This window comes from Octopus bimaculoides, chromosome 3 (genome assembly GCF_046866305.1).
Source record: "Octopus bimaculoides isolate indiv1 chromosome 3, ASM4686630v1, whole genome shotgun sequence".
NCBI lineage: Eukaryota > Metazoa > Mollusca > Cephalopoda > Octopoda > Octopodidae > Octopus > Octopus bimaculoides.
The window spans coordinates 108,198,682-108,212,991 of NC_142930.1; the positions used below are offsets into that span (position 1 = coordinate 108,198,682).

The following is a 14,310-nucleotide window of genomic DNA, read 5'->3' on the forward strand; positions in this document are numbered from 1 at the left end:
TGGCATCAGTACAGGTGCATTCCATGTGGTATTAGGCATGGGTGCTTTCATGTGGCATCAGTACAGGTGCATTCCATGTGGTATTAGGCATGGGTGTTTTCATGCGGCATCAGTACAGGTGCACTCCATGTGGTATTAGGCATGGATGCTTTCATGTGGCATCAGTACAGGTGCACTCCATGTGGTATTAAGCATGGGTGCTTTTATGTGGCATCAGTACAGGTGCACTCCATGTGGTATTAGGCACGGGTGCTTTTACATGGTGCTGACACATGGCATTGGCATGTAAATTTCTTCTCGTTTTGCTGAGATAATTTTCTGTGATTCTCACTTACGATGAAGTTTTTATATTTTATTTGTTTATTGTGGTTTGTCTCCAGGAATGTTTCTGTTTGATCTTCTTCTCTTTTTAAATTGTATTTCGTTGTTAAATTTATTTAGGTGTTTATCCTTTTGGTTATTGAATAATTTCATTGTCAAACGAATCAAGTTTATTCACTGCAACATTGCATTATTTCTCTAACAGGACTTAGTGGCTGATGATGAGGCACCAAAGTTGTCAAAGAAGAAGTTGAAGAAACTCACTCGCTTGAGTATTGCACAATTAAAACAGGTAAGTTTACAAGGTTTCTGTGATGTTTGGTAACTTATAAACATATGTACCCTTAGAAAAATTGCAGTGCCCGTGCACCTTCCAAATTTTACCTGACTAGTGAAGTCAATGCAATTCATGATCAGCTTAGACAGGGAGGTTATATGTTCAGGCCTGTAGTATGGGGAATAAAAATTGTTCGTATTGTTGAGCATATAATGAGCTGGAGAAAGGACCGGTCACATCAAAAAATGAGATACACACACACACACACACACACACCAGAAAATGAGACACACTCAATCACACACAGACATACACGCACCAGAAATTGAGAGATGCAGATACAAACAAACACGGTCACACATAGACATGCATACCCATATGATCACACACATGTATAAATATAAAACACTAAAGCATATTAATGATTTCTGATTGTGGAGAGCATTTTGCAGGAAGATGGGATTTATGTAGAAAGAAGGAGAAAGACAAAAGAAATATCCAGAACATTCTGATCAATATCCTTGACTTTTGTTTTAAAAGCTCTCTTTCTCATAATGGAAATAACATTTTATGTATTTACTTTTTTTTTTTTCGTCTAGCTTGTATCAAGACCTGATGTAGTGGAGATGCATGATGCTACAGCTCAGGATCCAAGACTGCTTGTACAACTCAAAGTAAGTTGTTCTTTGTTCTCTTTGCTTGAAATTTATTGGTAACTTTATTCTTTGCCACTTTCTAGACTGGAAAAGAAGAATTTATTATTTTTTTTTTTTAGTTACAAAAAATACATAATGATGTTATTGTTTAAGATTTTGTGAAAATATTTGAGTTTAATGAAACAGGATAGTGTGATTGGATTATATTTTAATTTTGTTTTGCTTCAGGCCACCAGGAATACGGTTCCAGTGCCACGTCATTGGTGTTTTAAGAGTAAATACCTTCAAGGAAAGAGAGGTATTGAAAAGCCACCTTTTGAACTACCAGATTTTATCAAAGCTACTGGAATTATGGAAATGAGGGCTGCTTTGGCTGAAAAGGTAGGCCTAATAAATTATTTACATATAAAAGGCACTGGTGATGGTACCACATACAAAGCAGTGGTGATGGTACCACATAAAAAGCAGTGGTGATGGTACCACATAAAAAGCAGTGGTGATGGCACCACATAAAAAGCACTGGTGATGGCACCACATAAAAAGCATTGGTGATGGCACCACATAAAAAGCAGTGGTGAAGGGGTCTCATTAAAATCACTGGTGATGGTGTCACATAAAAAGCACCCAGTACACTTTGTAATGGGATTGACATTAGGAAGAGCATTCATGATGATATATAGGCATAGTTGTATGGTTATGTTCACTTCCCAACCATGTGGTTTTGGGTTCAGTGCTATTGCAAGGCACCTTGAGCAAATGTCTTCTACTGTAGCCCCAGGCTGACCAAAGCTTTGCAAGGGATTTGGGCAATGGGATTTGAAATAATCAATTTAGCCTCACCCATGAAGCTGCTGGCCCTGTGGCAAAATTTAAAACCAATATTAAAGATGAAATTAATGGATAGAAAAGAACATGTAACAAGACTGCTAATATTCACTTTTTGTGGGGTTATATTCTCTACAGTTTTATGTAGCATTTTTATGGATTGTATTTTCCAGGAAGATCAGAAAACCTTGAAAGCAAAGATGCGTGAGAAAGTGCGTCCTAAACTTGGCAAGATTGATATTGATTACCAAAAACTCCATGATGCTTTCTTCCGATGGCAAACCAAACCAAAATTGACCATTCATGGGGATCTTTATTATGAGGTAAATCCTGATATTTGTTTCATGTTCTTTTTTTTTTATTTATTTTTTATCATATCAGAAGTTGAAGTCTGTTTTTTTTCTAAGTGTTTTACATTTTTTCTGCCTAAATGCATGCATGCAAGGAATACAATGAAGTCAAGTACCTTTGAATTGAATATTATGTGTGTGTGTGTGTGTTTTGTTTCTTGCATCTTTAAACCAAGAGCTCAACAATTGAAACCATATTCTAAAAATATAATCCCTTTTTTTATATTATGCAGAAATGAAGTGCTCTGGTAATCTCTAAAAAGCTAGATTAACTTTAAGGCTCTTCGATTCTAGGTTTTGCTCCCATACTGTGAATTTCTTTTCCAATTCTGCTACAGATTCTACTAAATGAGTAAAGTTATCAGCATATAGTAGTTCCCATGGGCAGCCAGTTTTAAATTCCTCTGTTATGGCCTGAAAGACTATGATGTATAAGAGTTAACTGAGAACCGAGCCCTGATGAACCCATACTTATACACTAAATTTGTCACTGTACTCATGACCCCTCAGGATGCAACAAGTTCTGATGTAGTGATGTTTGAGTAAAAATTGTATAAGGTTAATCTTATATAATCATTACATAGCAGTCACTGAAACATGTATAAAAATGTTATAAATCTATAATTTAACACTATATTCATTTGTACTTTATGACTTCTATTGCTGATGAGTCTCCAACTTTAGATATCAGTGAAGTAGCTCAAATTTTCTTCTCGGTCATCTTTTTGGAGTGTAATGCAATAGATGTAATTTTATATATACGTGCCAGATTCACAAATGTCCCCCTAACCACCTACACCTCAACTCACCTCTCACAGTTGTCCCCCCTTGCTACTCACACCTCAAGTAACCTTTTCTTACTTTCCTATAAGTGACCATCTGATTGAAATATATTCTTTTTCTCTCCATTTTTTTTGTTCTCTCCTCATTTTTTCTTTCTGTTACAAGAGCATTAGCTCAAAACAAAAAAGATTTTCCATTTATTTTTGCTGAGCGTAAAACTAATACACATTTTGTGTTTATTTTTGTTTTACCTTGTCTTCATGTTATTTATAATTTTTGTACTGGGTGTGTGTACACCTGTCTGTCTATCTATCTATCTATCTATCTATTTATCTATCTATCTATATATATGTCTTCTTATGACTTGATATTTCAGGGTAAAGAATTTGAGACACGTCTTAAAGAGAAAAAACCTGGTAATCTCTCTGATGAACTGAGAACAGCCCTGGGCATGCCAGTTGGTCCAGTAAGTTATTATAATGTATTTATTTATGAATTCCTACATATATTTATTAACCAATTTCTATTTTTGTAATCGAGAGCCTGTTAGTAACAATCCAACCGTACCATTATCAAGGGTATTATTTTAGCTTTTGTGTAGCTGCAGTTCAATTCCGATTAAGTTGGCTCATTAATTACAGCTTGTTGGTCAAATGATTAAGTGTGCCTTCAAGCTTTATTCTTCATCGTTTCTGTCCTTATCCATCTTCTTCCTTGTTTTCCTCCTTTTCCCCACCTTTATCATACTCTTTCTCCCATCATCACACCTTATGACTAGAAAACAATATTGAAATGTGCAAACCCTTGAACCTTTGTTTTTCTTTTTTAAACTTGGTATTCATTCTATTGTCTTTTTTTTTTGCCATTTTGCCAAACCACTAAGTCAAGGGGATATAAACACATCAACACCAGTTGTCAAATGGTATTGGGACAGTCACACACACACACACACACACACATGGCCAAGCAGTTTGAGCTGATGCTTCCAAATTATACAAGTAACAAGGCACATCCCTGAGCAGAGTGATTGATTGGATACAAAATCCAACCAATGGTAACCCATAATCCTGCAAAGCACCCTGGTGGCGAAGGAGTTCAGGTTTATCCTAAGGGCCCAGGAAAGTGTCCAAGTCTCACAACTATACAGGGAGGACCAGGGGGGCTGAAGATTTTCCAAGCCAGACCCTGGTTACTGTGTTCTCCTCACTGAGAATCTGGCTGGGTTGATGGCTTGTGTTGTTGACCACATTCCACATGGTCATGGCAGATGAGGAGGTATCTCACAGAGACGAGGACTGACCAGGACTCTACTTGATGGGTCGTCTGAAAGGACCCAGGAATATATCAACAATTGTGCATGCCCCCACCATCTGGCCTTATATATATATATATATATATATATATATATATATATATATGACAGGCTTCTTTCAGTTTCTTCTACCAAATCCACTCACAAGGCTTTGGTCGGCCCTAGACTATAGTAGAAGGCACTTGCCCAAGGTGCCATGCAGGGGGACTGAACCCAGAACCATGTGGTTGGGAAGTTCCTTAAACCTGGTGCTTCTGTCAGTTTCCTTTTGCTGAACTTGAGGATGTAAGCAAACTAACACTGGTTGTGAAGCAGTGATGGAGGACAAACACAAGAGGAAACACACACACACATTTTCTTATTGTTCTGAGCCATTGCTCTTTGGTACTATATTCTGGTGCATATATCCACATAAATACTGAATGTTCTGAAGATTGTATTTGATCATTTTTTTTTTTTTCTATTTCAGAATTCAGAGAAAGTTCCCCCGCCATGGTTGATTGCTATGCAACGATATGGACCTCCTCCATCCTACCCAAATCTCAAGATCCCTGGCTTGAATGCACCAATTCCAGAAGTATGTATTAAATTTTTGTTGCCTTTCGAGATTTATGCACAACTTCTTTTTTTCCTACTTCATAGTACTTTCATTAACCTGAACTACTGGATTAGCTTTCTAGAATTCTTTATTCATGAACAACAACACAAAACTTTCACAAACTTTACAACTGACAGATTTCATAATTTTTGATGACCTTCCTTCTTAATTATACTACATTTCCAATTTCACTGACATTCTATTTCTTTTACCAAAGAGGTTTTCAATATGGGTAGTACTCCCCCACACCCAGGGAGCTCTGGGCATGTCAGGTATGTTAGGCTTTAGGGGGCAACGAGATAATATAATTAACATACTAAATTTTACCTATAGTAATAATTCAGTGTGCTGTTGCAATTTCTGACTAAGTAACAGAATAAATTTGCAGTAAGTCAAAGAGGAGATTTGTAACTTCTTTTCACTAACATTGAACTTGATGTAAGAAAATTTAGATAGATCTCATCAATTATCATCCATGTGAAGTTAGTTCAGTTGAGCATATGTTTTTTTTTTTCTGTGCATCAATTTCCCAAAAGTTCTTCTTTGACTGTGTAATGCAAAAAGAAAGAAAAAAAATCTGTTTTTTCACAACAGTTCTTTTTACTCTTTTACATACTTTGATAGAAATATTTTTCGTTTCATAACATAACAGTTGTTTGAATGATTAGATTTCAGAAGGACAACTATGAAGTAAGAGTGGTTACTTACCTCTTGTAGACAAATTGAAACAAGCAGATATGTTTCCATTGATAGGGCATTCTTTGACTGTAATAACATTTGGACCTATGTGAATATTAGGCCTGTACTTTCAAACCATACAATTATTATACCTCTTTGTTTTATTAAATACTAGCAATACACCTGGGTGTTATGACCTACAGCCACATTGTATTATTTGTTCCTTTCTTATGTGCAGAATCGGCACATGAGGTGTACGAAGCAAACAGCTCTTCTTTATAAACATGTTTTTTGGTCATTTTTTGATGAACAATGCTGCAGTTTCCATCTACCAAATTCAGTCATAATTCTATGGTTCACCTAGGACTATAGTAGAAAACATTTGCCCAAGGTATCATGCAGAGGGAGACTGAATTTGGAACCACGTTGGGAAACAAACTTCTCAACCGCACTATCATTCTTGCATCTAATATGTGTGTATATTTACACTTGTTGTTAAATGAAGTATTGTGTTCCACTATGTCTCAAAGTTAGCAGTTCATCAAGCAGAGATCTATAAAATAAATGCCAAACTGAAATATGCACTGAGGTCAGTATGATCAATTAAATTTTTGACGGTGATACCCCATCACGACGACAGTCGAATGGCTAAATCCAGTAAAATAATGTTTAAAGTCTTAATGGCTTCAAATTTAAAGTTATAGATTACTAACCACAAGATAATGAGTTCAAAACTTTGAATTGAACTTCCACTCTATACGATAACAACTTGACTTCCAACAATTAACAATTTCAATTTGAAGCTGAATGGTCAACAGGAAGAAAGATGTCCAGATTTCTTTAAAAATTATTGTGCAAAATAGTCTGAGAAAAAGTTGGGGTTTTTTTTTTTCACCACAACAAAACACACACACACACACAGGTGTCTCTGTGGTAACTTGAGCTACTACAAATAGCAGCCAAATCTCTCTTAAAACAAACATTTTCATCCAAAGAAAGACACAAATTTACAGTTTTTCAGGAAGAAAAAAAAAACCCAAAACTATGCGATGGGTCTGCTACATCAGAGGCAGCTCTGGGCTAAACAAAACACAGACAAACATACTTCACTTAAAAAGATTATCTACTATAAATAATACGCGCCTGACCTTGTTTATGAAGTTATATTATAGTAAAAAAGAGTTGTGCAAAAAACATACTTTATTACTGAATCTTTTGATACCTCATGCGTCAAAATCGGCAACCCAGATTTCGAATCCATAAGGAACATGCGCGCGCACAAACTCTGTTTTATTATAAGATTTTGAACAGCTTTGAGATACTTTGTAAATCTCATTACTGAGAAACAGTTTATGAATAATACTATTATAATTGTTTTTTTTTTTTAAATTACAGTCATGTTCATTCGGTTATCATGCTGGAGGTTGGGGTAAACCTCCTGTTGATGAATCAGGCAAGCCATTGTATGGTGATGTTTTTGGCACCCAAAGTGGAGAATTCCAGGTAAATATCAGGTTTCTTGTATTTTTGTTTCCTTTATTAAACCATTATGTCCATTTTCTCATTTCTCATTTATTAATCTGTTTACAAATGTTAGATAAGGAAAGGGATTTAAACCCATTGATGCCCAAATTTTTTAAATTTGATTTATTACCAAAAATCTTTTTTTACACAACTCTATCTGATACTAAATATATATAGAAAAAATTTTATTACAATATTTGAAAGACATTCCAGTCTTGATGACTAACTAAAGATATCTCAGAAAAATACAGGTGTTGCAGAAATATGATGGATTGGTCCTAAAAAAAAGGACCATGGGTACTAATGGGTTAAGATAAATAGGATATCTTGTTGATGTTCCTCAAACGACTGTTGTCTCAAAGTTCCTTGCATTTTTGTTAGAAATCTCTGACTGATTTATATTCAAATATTTCTTACCCTTTGGCACTGATGACAACCAGAATCTCCTAAGATAGTACTATAAATACCATACCAAATTAATCATACAATCTTTAATAATAAAAATAAAATTTCATTGAAAAATGGGTTTGATGACGAATAATAATTATTAGAAACAGAAGTGGTATTAATAGCAAAAGATAATATTTATCCCCACTTAAAAATAGATGCACCATTAGAACACAAAATTCTGTGATACTTTACCATGAGTGAATCTCTCATATGGATTTGTGGTGCTTATAAGCACTCTTGTTTATATCACTAGTGAAAGATAAATCAGCTGCCATCACCACAACTGAGACTACCAGATCATGTGATTTCGGCCTTCCTTGGCTTTGTCAATGGTAGATGCTCAACTGCTGGGAACAGCAGCGATATACATAGAATTTTTGTGTCTAAACAGGCACTAGTGTCATGAATAGCCAATAGGCTTATTAGAAAATAATTATTAGAAGTTGTATCACAAATGACTTCTTAAATGCAGTTTTAGTTACTTTTTCTGATGAGCTGTAATGCACCTGAGCATTGTATACAATAACTTCATTATTATTAGACTATATTTGTTTTGTGCAGTATCAAATACAGTGTTTAGTAACTCTACTAATGGTGCTGTTAATATATGATAGATGTTTTAAATATATTATTGTGGCAGAAATGGCTATGGTCTAGTATAAATTACTTTTCTTTATTTTATATCTAGACTAGAAAATTGTCTCACAGAGCACAAAGTACCATCTTTGAGTCAATTCTATCAGCTATACTCCTTTCTTGTAATTGTGTGACATGTGACATCATTTAATGTACATGATAGATTTTTTATGGGTATATAATGGCCAAGCAAATAAGGTGTTGGTCATTTGAGATTTTACTCTGTTGCTTCATTTGGTGCTGCTGCCACATAATATGCACCTGTACTTGGGCTATGTAAAAAAAAAAACACCCAATACACTCTGTAAAGTGATTGGTGTTAGGAAAGGTATCCAGCTGCAGAAACCATGCCAAAAGAGACAATTGGAGCCTGCTGCAGCCCCTCTCAAACTGCCTGCATGGAAAATGGACGTTAAATGATGGTGATAATGATTAGGATGATGCTCTTTCCACATGATCAACATGTGGATTGATGCTAAAACTGAATCTCCTTAACCTTATAATACCTAAGTTATCAAAATGCTGAAAACATCAATGGTATTTTTTAAGGTTAAGGAGTATTTTGAATGTAAAAAAAAATGATCTTTTCTGATATATATGTATTAAAGTTGTATCACAAATAGCTACTTAGCTAATCAGCCATTGAAGAATTGATTAGATGCAGGTGTAACTGTGTGATTAAAAAGCAGTGCTCCAGCATGGCTGCAGTCCAATTGTTACAAGTAATTAATATATAAATTGTTGATACTTCTACCAACAACTACCTGTGATGATAGTCAAACAGAAAGAATCGTTAGAGTTCATCCAAGTTTTCTCTTTTGTTGTGTTTCAAGTGTCAGGCATTAAACATTAGGGTTAAGTGAGAAGAAATAAAGAAATCTGATTATTTGAATCATTTCTATGTTAATTAAAAAAAAATTTTTTGTTTTTATTATACCAGACTATAGTTTCTGAAGAAGAAATCGATAAGACTCATTGGGGTGAATTGGAATCAGAGTCAGAATGTGAAGAGTCTGAAGAAGAATCTTCCGAAGAAGAATTAGACACAACAGGGCTTATAACCCCTGGTGCCGAGGGGTATGTACCTTGTTTCTTAATTTACCTCTAGTAAATGTTGTTTGTTTTTTTTTTATAGTTTGTAAGAGGAGAAGGGGCAGCTCAAATGTGTTTGTACATTAGGGTCTGCATTAAAACAAAAGGCGGGAGAGAGGAAGAGAGCTGTGCCATAACAGGACACAGTCTGATGGAAACTTCCAATCTAAGCGAACAGAGATTAATGGAACATAGGCAACTAGGTTTGGAGGTTTCCGTTCCAGACACAGTCAAAAGATTGCAAAACATTCTTTTCATGGGGATGAAGAAGAACGTTGTTTTGGTTACCTTTTAATAGTCTGAGATTGATGAGAATTGAATGCATCCCTTGCCAAGTGTAGTTGGATTAGAACTGGCAGAGCTGTAACTCAATGCTGACCTGAAGTACCAAAGGCTTCTGGGTAGAGTCTATTGATTAATGCTGAGAAGTATGCTAACTTCATTCAGCAGTGGTTCTTGAATCATCCGAGGTCAGCAGTTACTGGCTCAGTAAAAACTGGGTCAGGGAGTAAAAAAAAAAAAAAAAAGATATCAAGAATGCTTGGTAAAAGAATTGAATCTAAAACTTGCAATTGTTATAATATGAAGTTCATAAGTAAAAATTGGGAGTATTCCAAATTTACAGTCAGGTTCTTGGCGTTTGGCAGCAAATTAAACTTCCATTAAAATTCACATAATGGTTTGGATCTGTAGATATTTCTGTTATTTTCTAGCATTGTACATTGAATGTAAACCAGTTTAAAAAAAAAAAAATTGATGGAAATATAAAACACTAATGAACACAATCTCAAGTAATTAATCACTATATTTATTTCAGGTTGGTTACACCGAGTGGAATAACATCAGTTCCGATGGGAGTAGAAACACCTGACATGATAGAACTGAGGAAGAAACGTATAGAAGATGCAATAGACCAAGGTGGTGATACACCAGCTCTTTATACAATTCTGCCAGAGAAGAAAACAAATGTTGGAGCAAATATGATGGGATCAGCTCACATATATGATATGTCTGCTGTATGTATAAGTATTAGGATTATTCTCATAATAGCAACAACTATGGACTGCTCTTTAACCCTTTCGTTACCAACCACTTCTGGCTCTGTAGTACAAATGTCTTGTTTTCATTTTACTAAATTCTTTGTTATATTTAAAATTAATTGAAAGAAACACAGAGCATCCCAACAGAAATATAGTAACAAAAGGGTTAAAGTCACCAAGATATTTTTAACCCCTTTGATACCAATCTTGCTGAAACTGCCTCTGGCTCTGTAGTACAAATGTCTTGTTTTTATAAGTTTTTAATTAAAATCTTCCACAAAATTTTAGACACAGTTTATGTTCTTAACACTAGCTTAATGATAACTAAGTTATTTTACTAAATTCTTTGTTATATTTAAATTAATTGAAAGAAACACAGAGCATCTCAAAATAAATACAGTAACGAAAGGATTAAATGTATGCATGTCAAACTAAAAGTTTGTTATAAATAACCTCACCTTGCTTAACTCTTTAGCATTCAGACTTCTCAGTCAAATTTTATGTTTATTTAATCATGAAGGTGCATGGCTTTGCGGTTGGGGTATCTGCTCATGACTGTAAGGTTGTGAGTTCGATACCCAGCAGTGTGTTATATCTTTCAGCAAGACACTTTATTTCACATTGCTCCAGTCCATTCACCTGGCAAAATTGAGTTGTACCTGTATTTCAAAGGGCCAGCCTTGTCGCATTCGATGTGCCATGCTGAATCTCCCTGAGAACTTCATTAAGAGTACTTGTATTTGTGGAGCACTCAGCCACCTGCACGTTAATTTCATGTTAATTGATTGGATCAACTGGAACCCTTATCATAACCGACAGAGTACCAGTTATTTAATTGTATTGTTTTAAATTAATCATGTATTATTTCACAGCTTGAAGATTTTGATGATGTGATTGTTTATTTTTAGAATGGCATTGTAGGATAGGTGTGAGAGGTTGGGTCTGGTCAGTTTGATCATGAAACAGAAAGAATATTTGAGCTGGATATGACCAGTTTAAATACTGAATGTTTTGTTAAATATTTATTGCAGTTAATGTTTGAATCACATTTTTTTAGTATATTATATTGTTAAGTCATGATGCACAATGTCTAAGAATCTTGTGCTCTACTGACTGAAGACTCTCAAATCGTCAAACACATATATGACATCCTAGAGACCATCTCATTCAACTGAAAAATTAAATCATATCCACACAAAGATAGCTGAAGCTACAATAGAATTTTCTGAATATATGTTTTATGTTGCAATGGAGTTAATATTTGTAAAATATTTGTTCCACCAGAAATTATCTATTACCTCTGACAGTAAGGTGTACTTGGGTACAACTACTACACTCTGTTCAGGGAGCAATGTTGAGCTTGTATTTGTTAGAACTTTAATATGGATGTGATTATTCCCATTTATTCGGTCGACGCTAATTTTGTTTCTTTTTAAATTGTTTAGGTAACTGGAATGCCGACTCAAAAACGATTTGGTGAAAAAGGAGGAACTGAAGCAATTGAAGTTGCTTTGAATCCCGAAGAATTGGATATGGACAGTGCAGCAATGCAAGCCAAGTACGAGCAAACCATGCGTGAACAACAGTCTCAGTTAGAAAAGGAAGATTTGACAGACATGGTTGCTGAACATGCTGCCAAACAAAGGGTAAGAATCAACATCTTCATTTTCTCGATAATTAAAAAAATTCTTAAAAGGAAGAAAAAATTCAGTTTAGAATTGTCAAATTTTATCATCATCATCATCATTTAACATTCGTTTTCCATTCTGGCATGGGTTGGACAGTTAGAGCAGAGTTGGCTTGCCGGAGAGCTGCACCAGGCTACAATTGTCTGTTTTGACAAGGTTTCTACAGCTGGATGCCCTTCCTAATGCCAGCCATTTTACAGGGTCTACTGGGAGCTTTTTACATGGAACCAGCATGGGGGCTTTTTATGTGGCACCAGCACCATGCTTTTTATGTGGCACCAGTATGCATGTTCTTTTTATGTGATACCAGCACAGGTGCTTTTTTGTGGCACCACCACAAGATCAAATCATACAGGCTTTCAAATTATGTTCAGATTGACTGGTTCTAAGTCACAAGTACCATATTTTAACATGTATAAGGAACCCCCTAATTTTGGGGGCTTAGAATTTGGAAAAAAAAGGTTTTGTAAGGGATTATAATACTATCCATGTATAAAAAAACTCCCGTATTTTTTTAACCTAATTTTTGACAAAAACAAGTTCGTTATTACATGTTAAAATACAGTACTTTGATTATAGTTTTAATCTTATGGAGGTAAATAATTGAAGCAGTGGGATAATTCCCAGAAGGTCTAATAGTAAGATAAGATGGAAAATATTAGAATTACATTAAGATTGTTCACTTGCAAATTGCCAATATATGTATGTAATTTTTGAGATTTCTTTGTAAAATTCTGAAAATACTAAAATAAATTTCCTTGTTACTTTTAGAAACGGAAACGACAGCAGCAAGACAGTGGAAAAGCCAAGAAATATAAAGAATTTAAGTTCTAGGTGTTTGACGCAAATCGCCTGTGTATTTTTTATGTCCATCATTTCCCCATTATATTTTTGTTATTGTATACAAATAAATGTGATGAGAATATTATTTTTGATATTCATTGTTTAATTTCTCAAAATGCAGCCACTTTGAAACTAGCTTTAAATTGCCATGTTTACTATTTCTTATAGATAAAGGTTATCACTTTATTGCATGCAGTTGTTTGGATGCTTTACCATCAGCCACATCCTGGCAAAGAAAATATCTACAGAAACTCATACTGCCATTCTTTCTCTATAGAATCTTCAAAATTCATACCTTTCATACATATTTAGTCCTTTCTAGTACTCTGGCAGAACGGTTGGCATGCCTGACAAAATGCTTAGCAGCATTTCTTCCTCTGGCAGTATTCCTTAGCTGCTTCATCACAAGACTTCTCACATTCACTTCTACGTCCTCTATTGGCAATTTCATTTATATGAAACTGGGACCTTCCACATGTGGCAGACCAAATTCAATTTTTGTACAGCACATATCTTCATTTGTTTTTAATATCTGTTTTGCATTTTTTCTCCACCTTACCTTCAGTAGACAGTATTTTCAGGGGATCTTTTGTTTCTAAAGTTGCCAAGACTTCAAAGATAATTAGTTGGGCTGTCAGTAAGGAATGTAAATATTTTGTTTATGTGGTGACAAGTGATCTCAAAAATCTGACCAAAAATATGTATAAATACTCTCAGGAATTATCACATGTTGATATTATTACAGATAAACAGTGTCTGTAAATCATGAGCATTGAGGCATGATGGCAAGCAAATTCTTGTGTCTAGTAGGGTTTCCACAGTTAAAACAGTCTAAATGTTGAACTAGTTACCACACTTGCGACTTTCACAGGGATATTCTTGCTTCTCCCTCAACACACATTCTGCTGTCATGAATAAAAGAATGAAGAGAACCAATAGAATCGGTTCTCTTCATTGGACTGTCTGTTCCAATGCAAACTTTTAATAATAAACATATGACAATAACACACATGAACAATTTGATGAGATGTCCACTAATAAGATGACAAGGCATTTCTCTAACTAAAATCAACTACTTTTTCCTATTTTTAATGTGGGCAATCCCAATAGCCTGTCACCTTGCTGCTGTTGTGCTATGGTAAGGGAACTTTAAGAAAAGTTTAAAATATGATGAGCTTATCAATCACAAAATACTAATGTAGGATAATGATTTATAACAAATATAATGACCATATCA

General features: G+C 34.8%; 1 protein-coding gene across 6 annotated transcripts in view; it reads left to right on the forward strand.

Moving 5' to 3' along the window:
• LOC106869620 (splicing factor 3B subunit 2) overlaps positions 1-13,158 on the forward strand; it is a 31,278-nt gene extending 18,120 nt beyond the window's left edge. For all 6 annotated transcript variants that reach the window (XM_089349457.1, XM_089349456.1, XM_089349454.1 and 3 more), the window contains 11 exons: positions 527-613; positions 1,198-1,272; positions 1,483-1,635; positions 2,253-2,402; positions 3,589-3,678; positions 4,994-5,101; positions 7,196-7,303; positions 9,351-9,487; positions 10,320-10,518; positions 11,988-12,188; positions 13,002-13,158. In XM_089349457.1, coding sequence (XP_089205583.1) covers positions 527-613; positions 1,198-1,272; positions 1,483-1,635; positions 2,253-2,402; positions 3,589-3,678; positions 4,994-5,101; positions 7,196-7,303; positions 9,351-9,487; positions 10,320-10,518; positions 11,988-12,188; positions 13,002-13,064 — 1,371 coding nt within the window. In that variant the 3' untranslated portion in view covers positions 13,065-13,158. The remainder of the gene's footprint in view (positions 1-526; positions 614-1,197; positions 1,273-1,482; positions 1,636-2,252; positions 2,403-3,588; positions 3,679-4,993; positions 5,102-7,195; positions 7,304-9,350; positions 9,488-10,319; positions 10,519-11,987; positions 12,189-13,001) is intronic.
• The last annotated feature ends 1,152 nt before the right edge of the window (positions 13,159-14,310 follow it).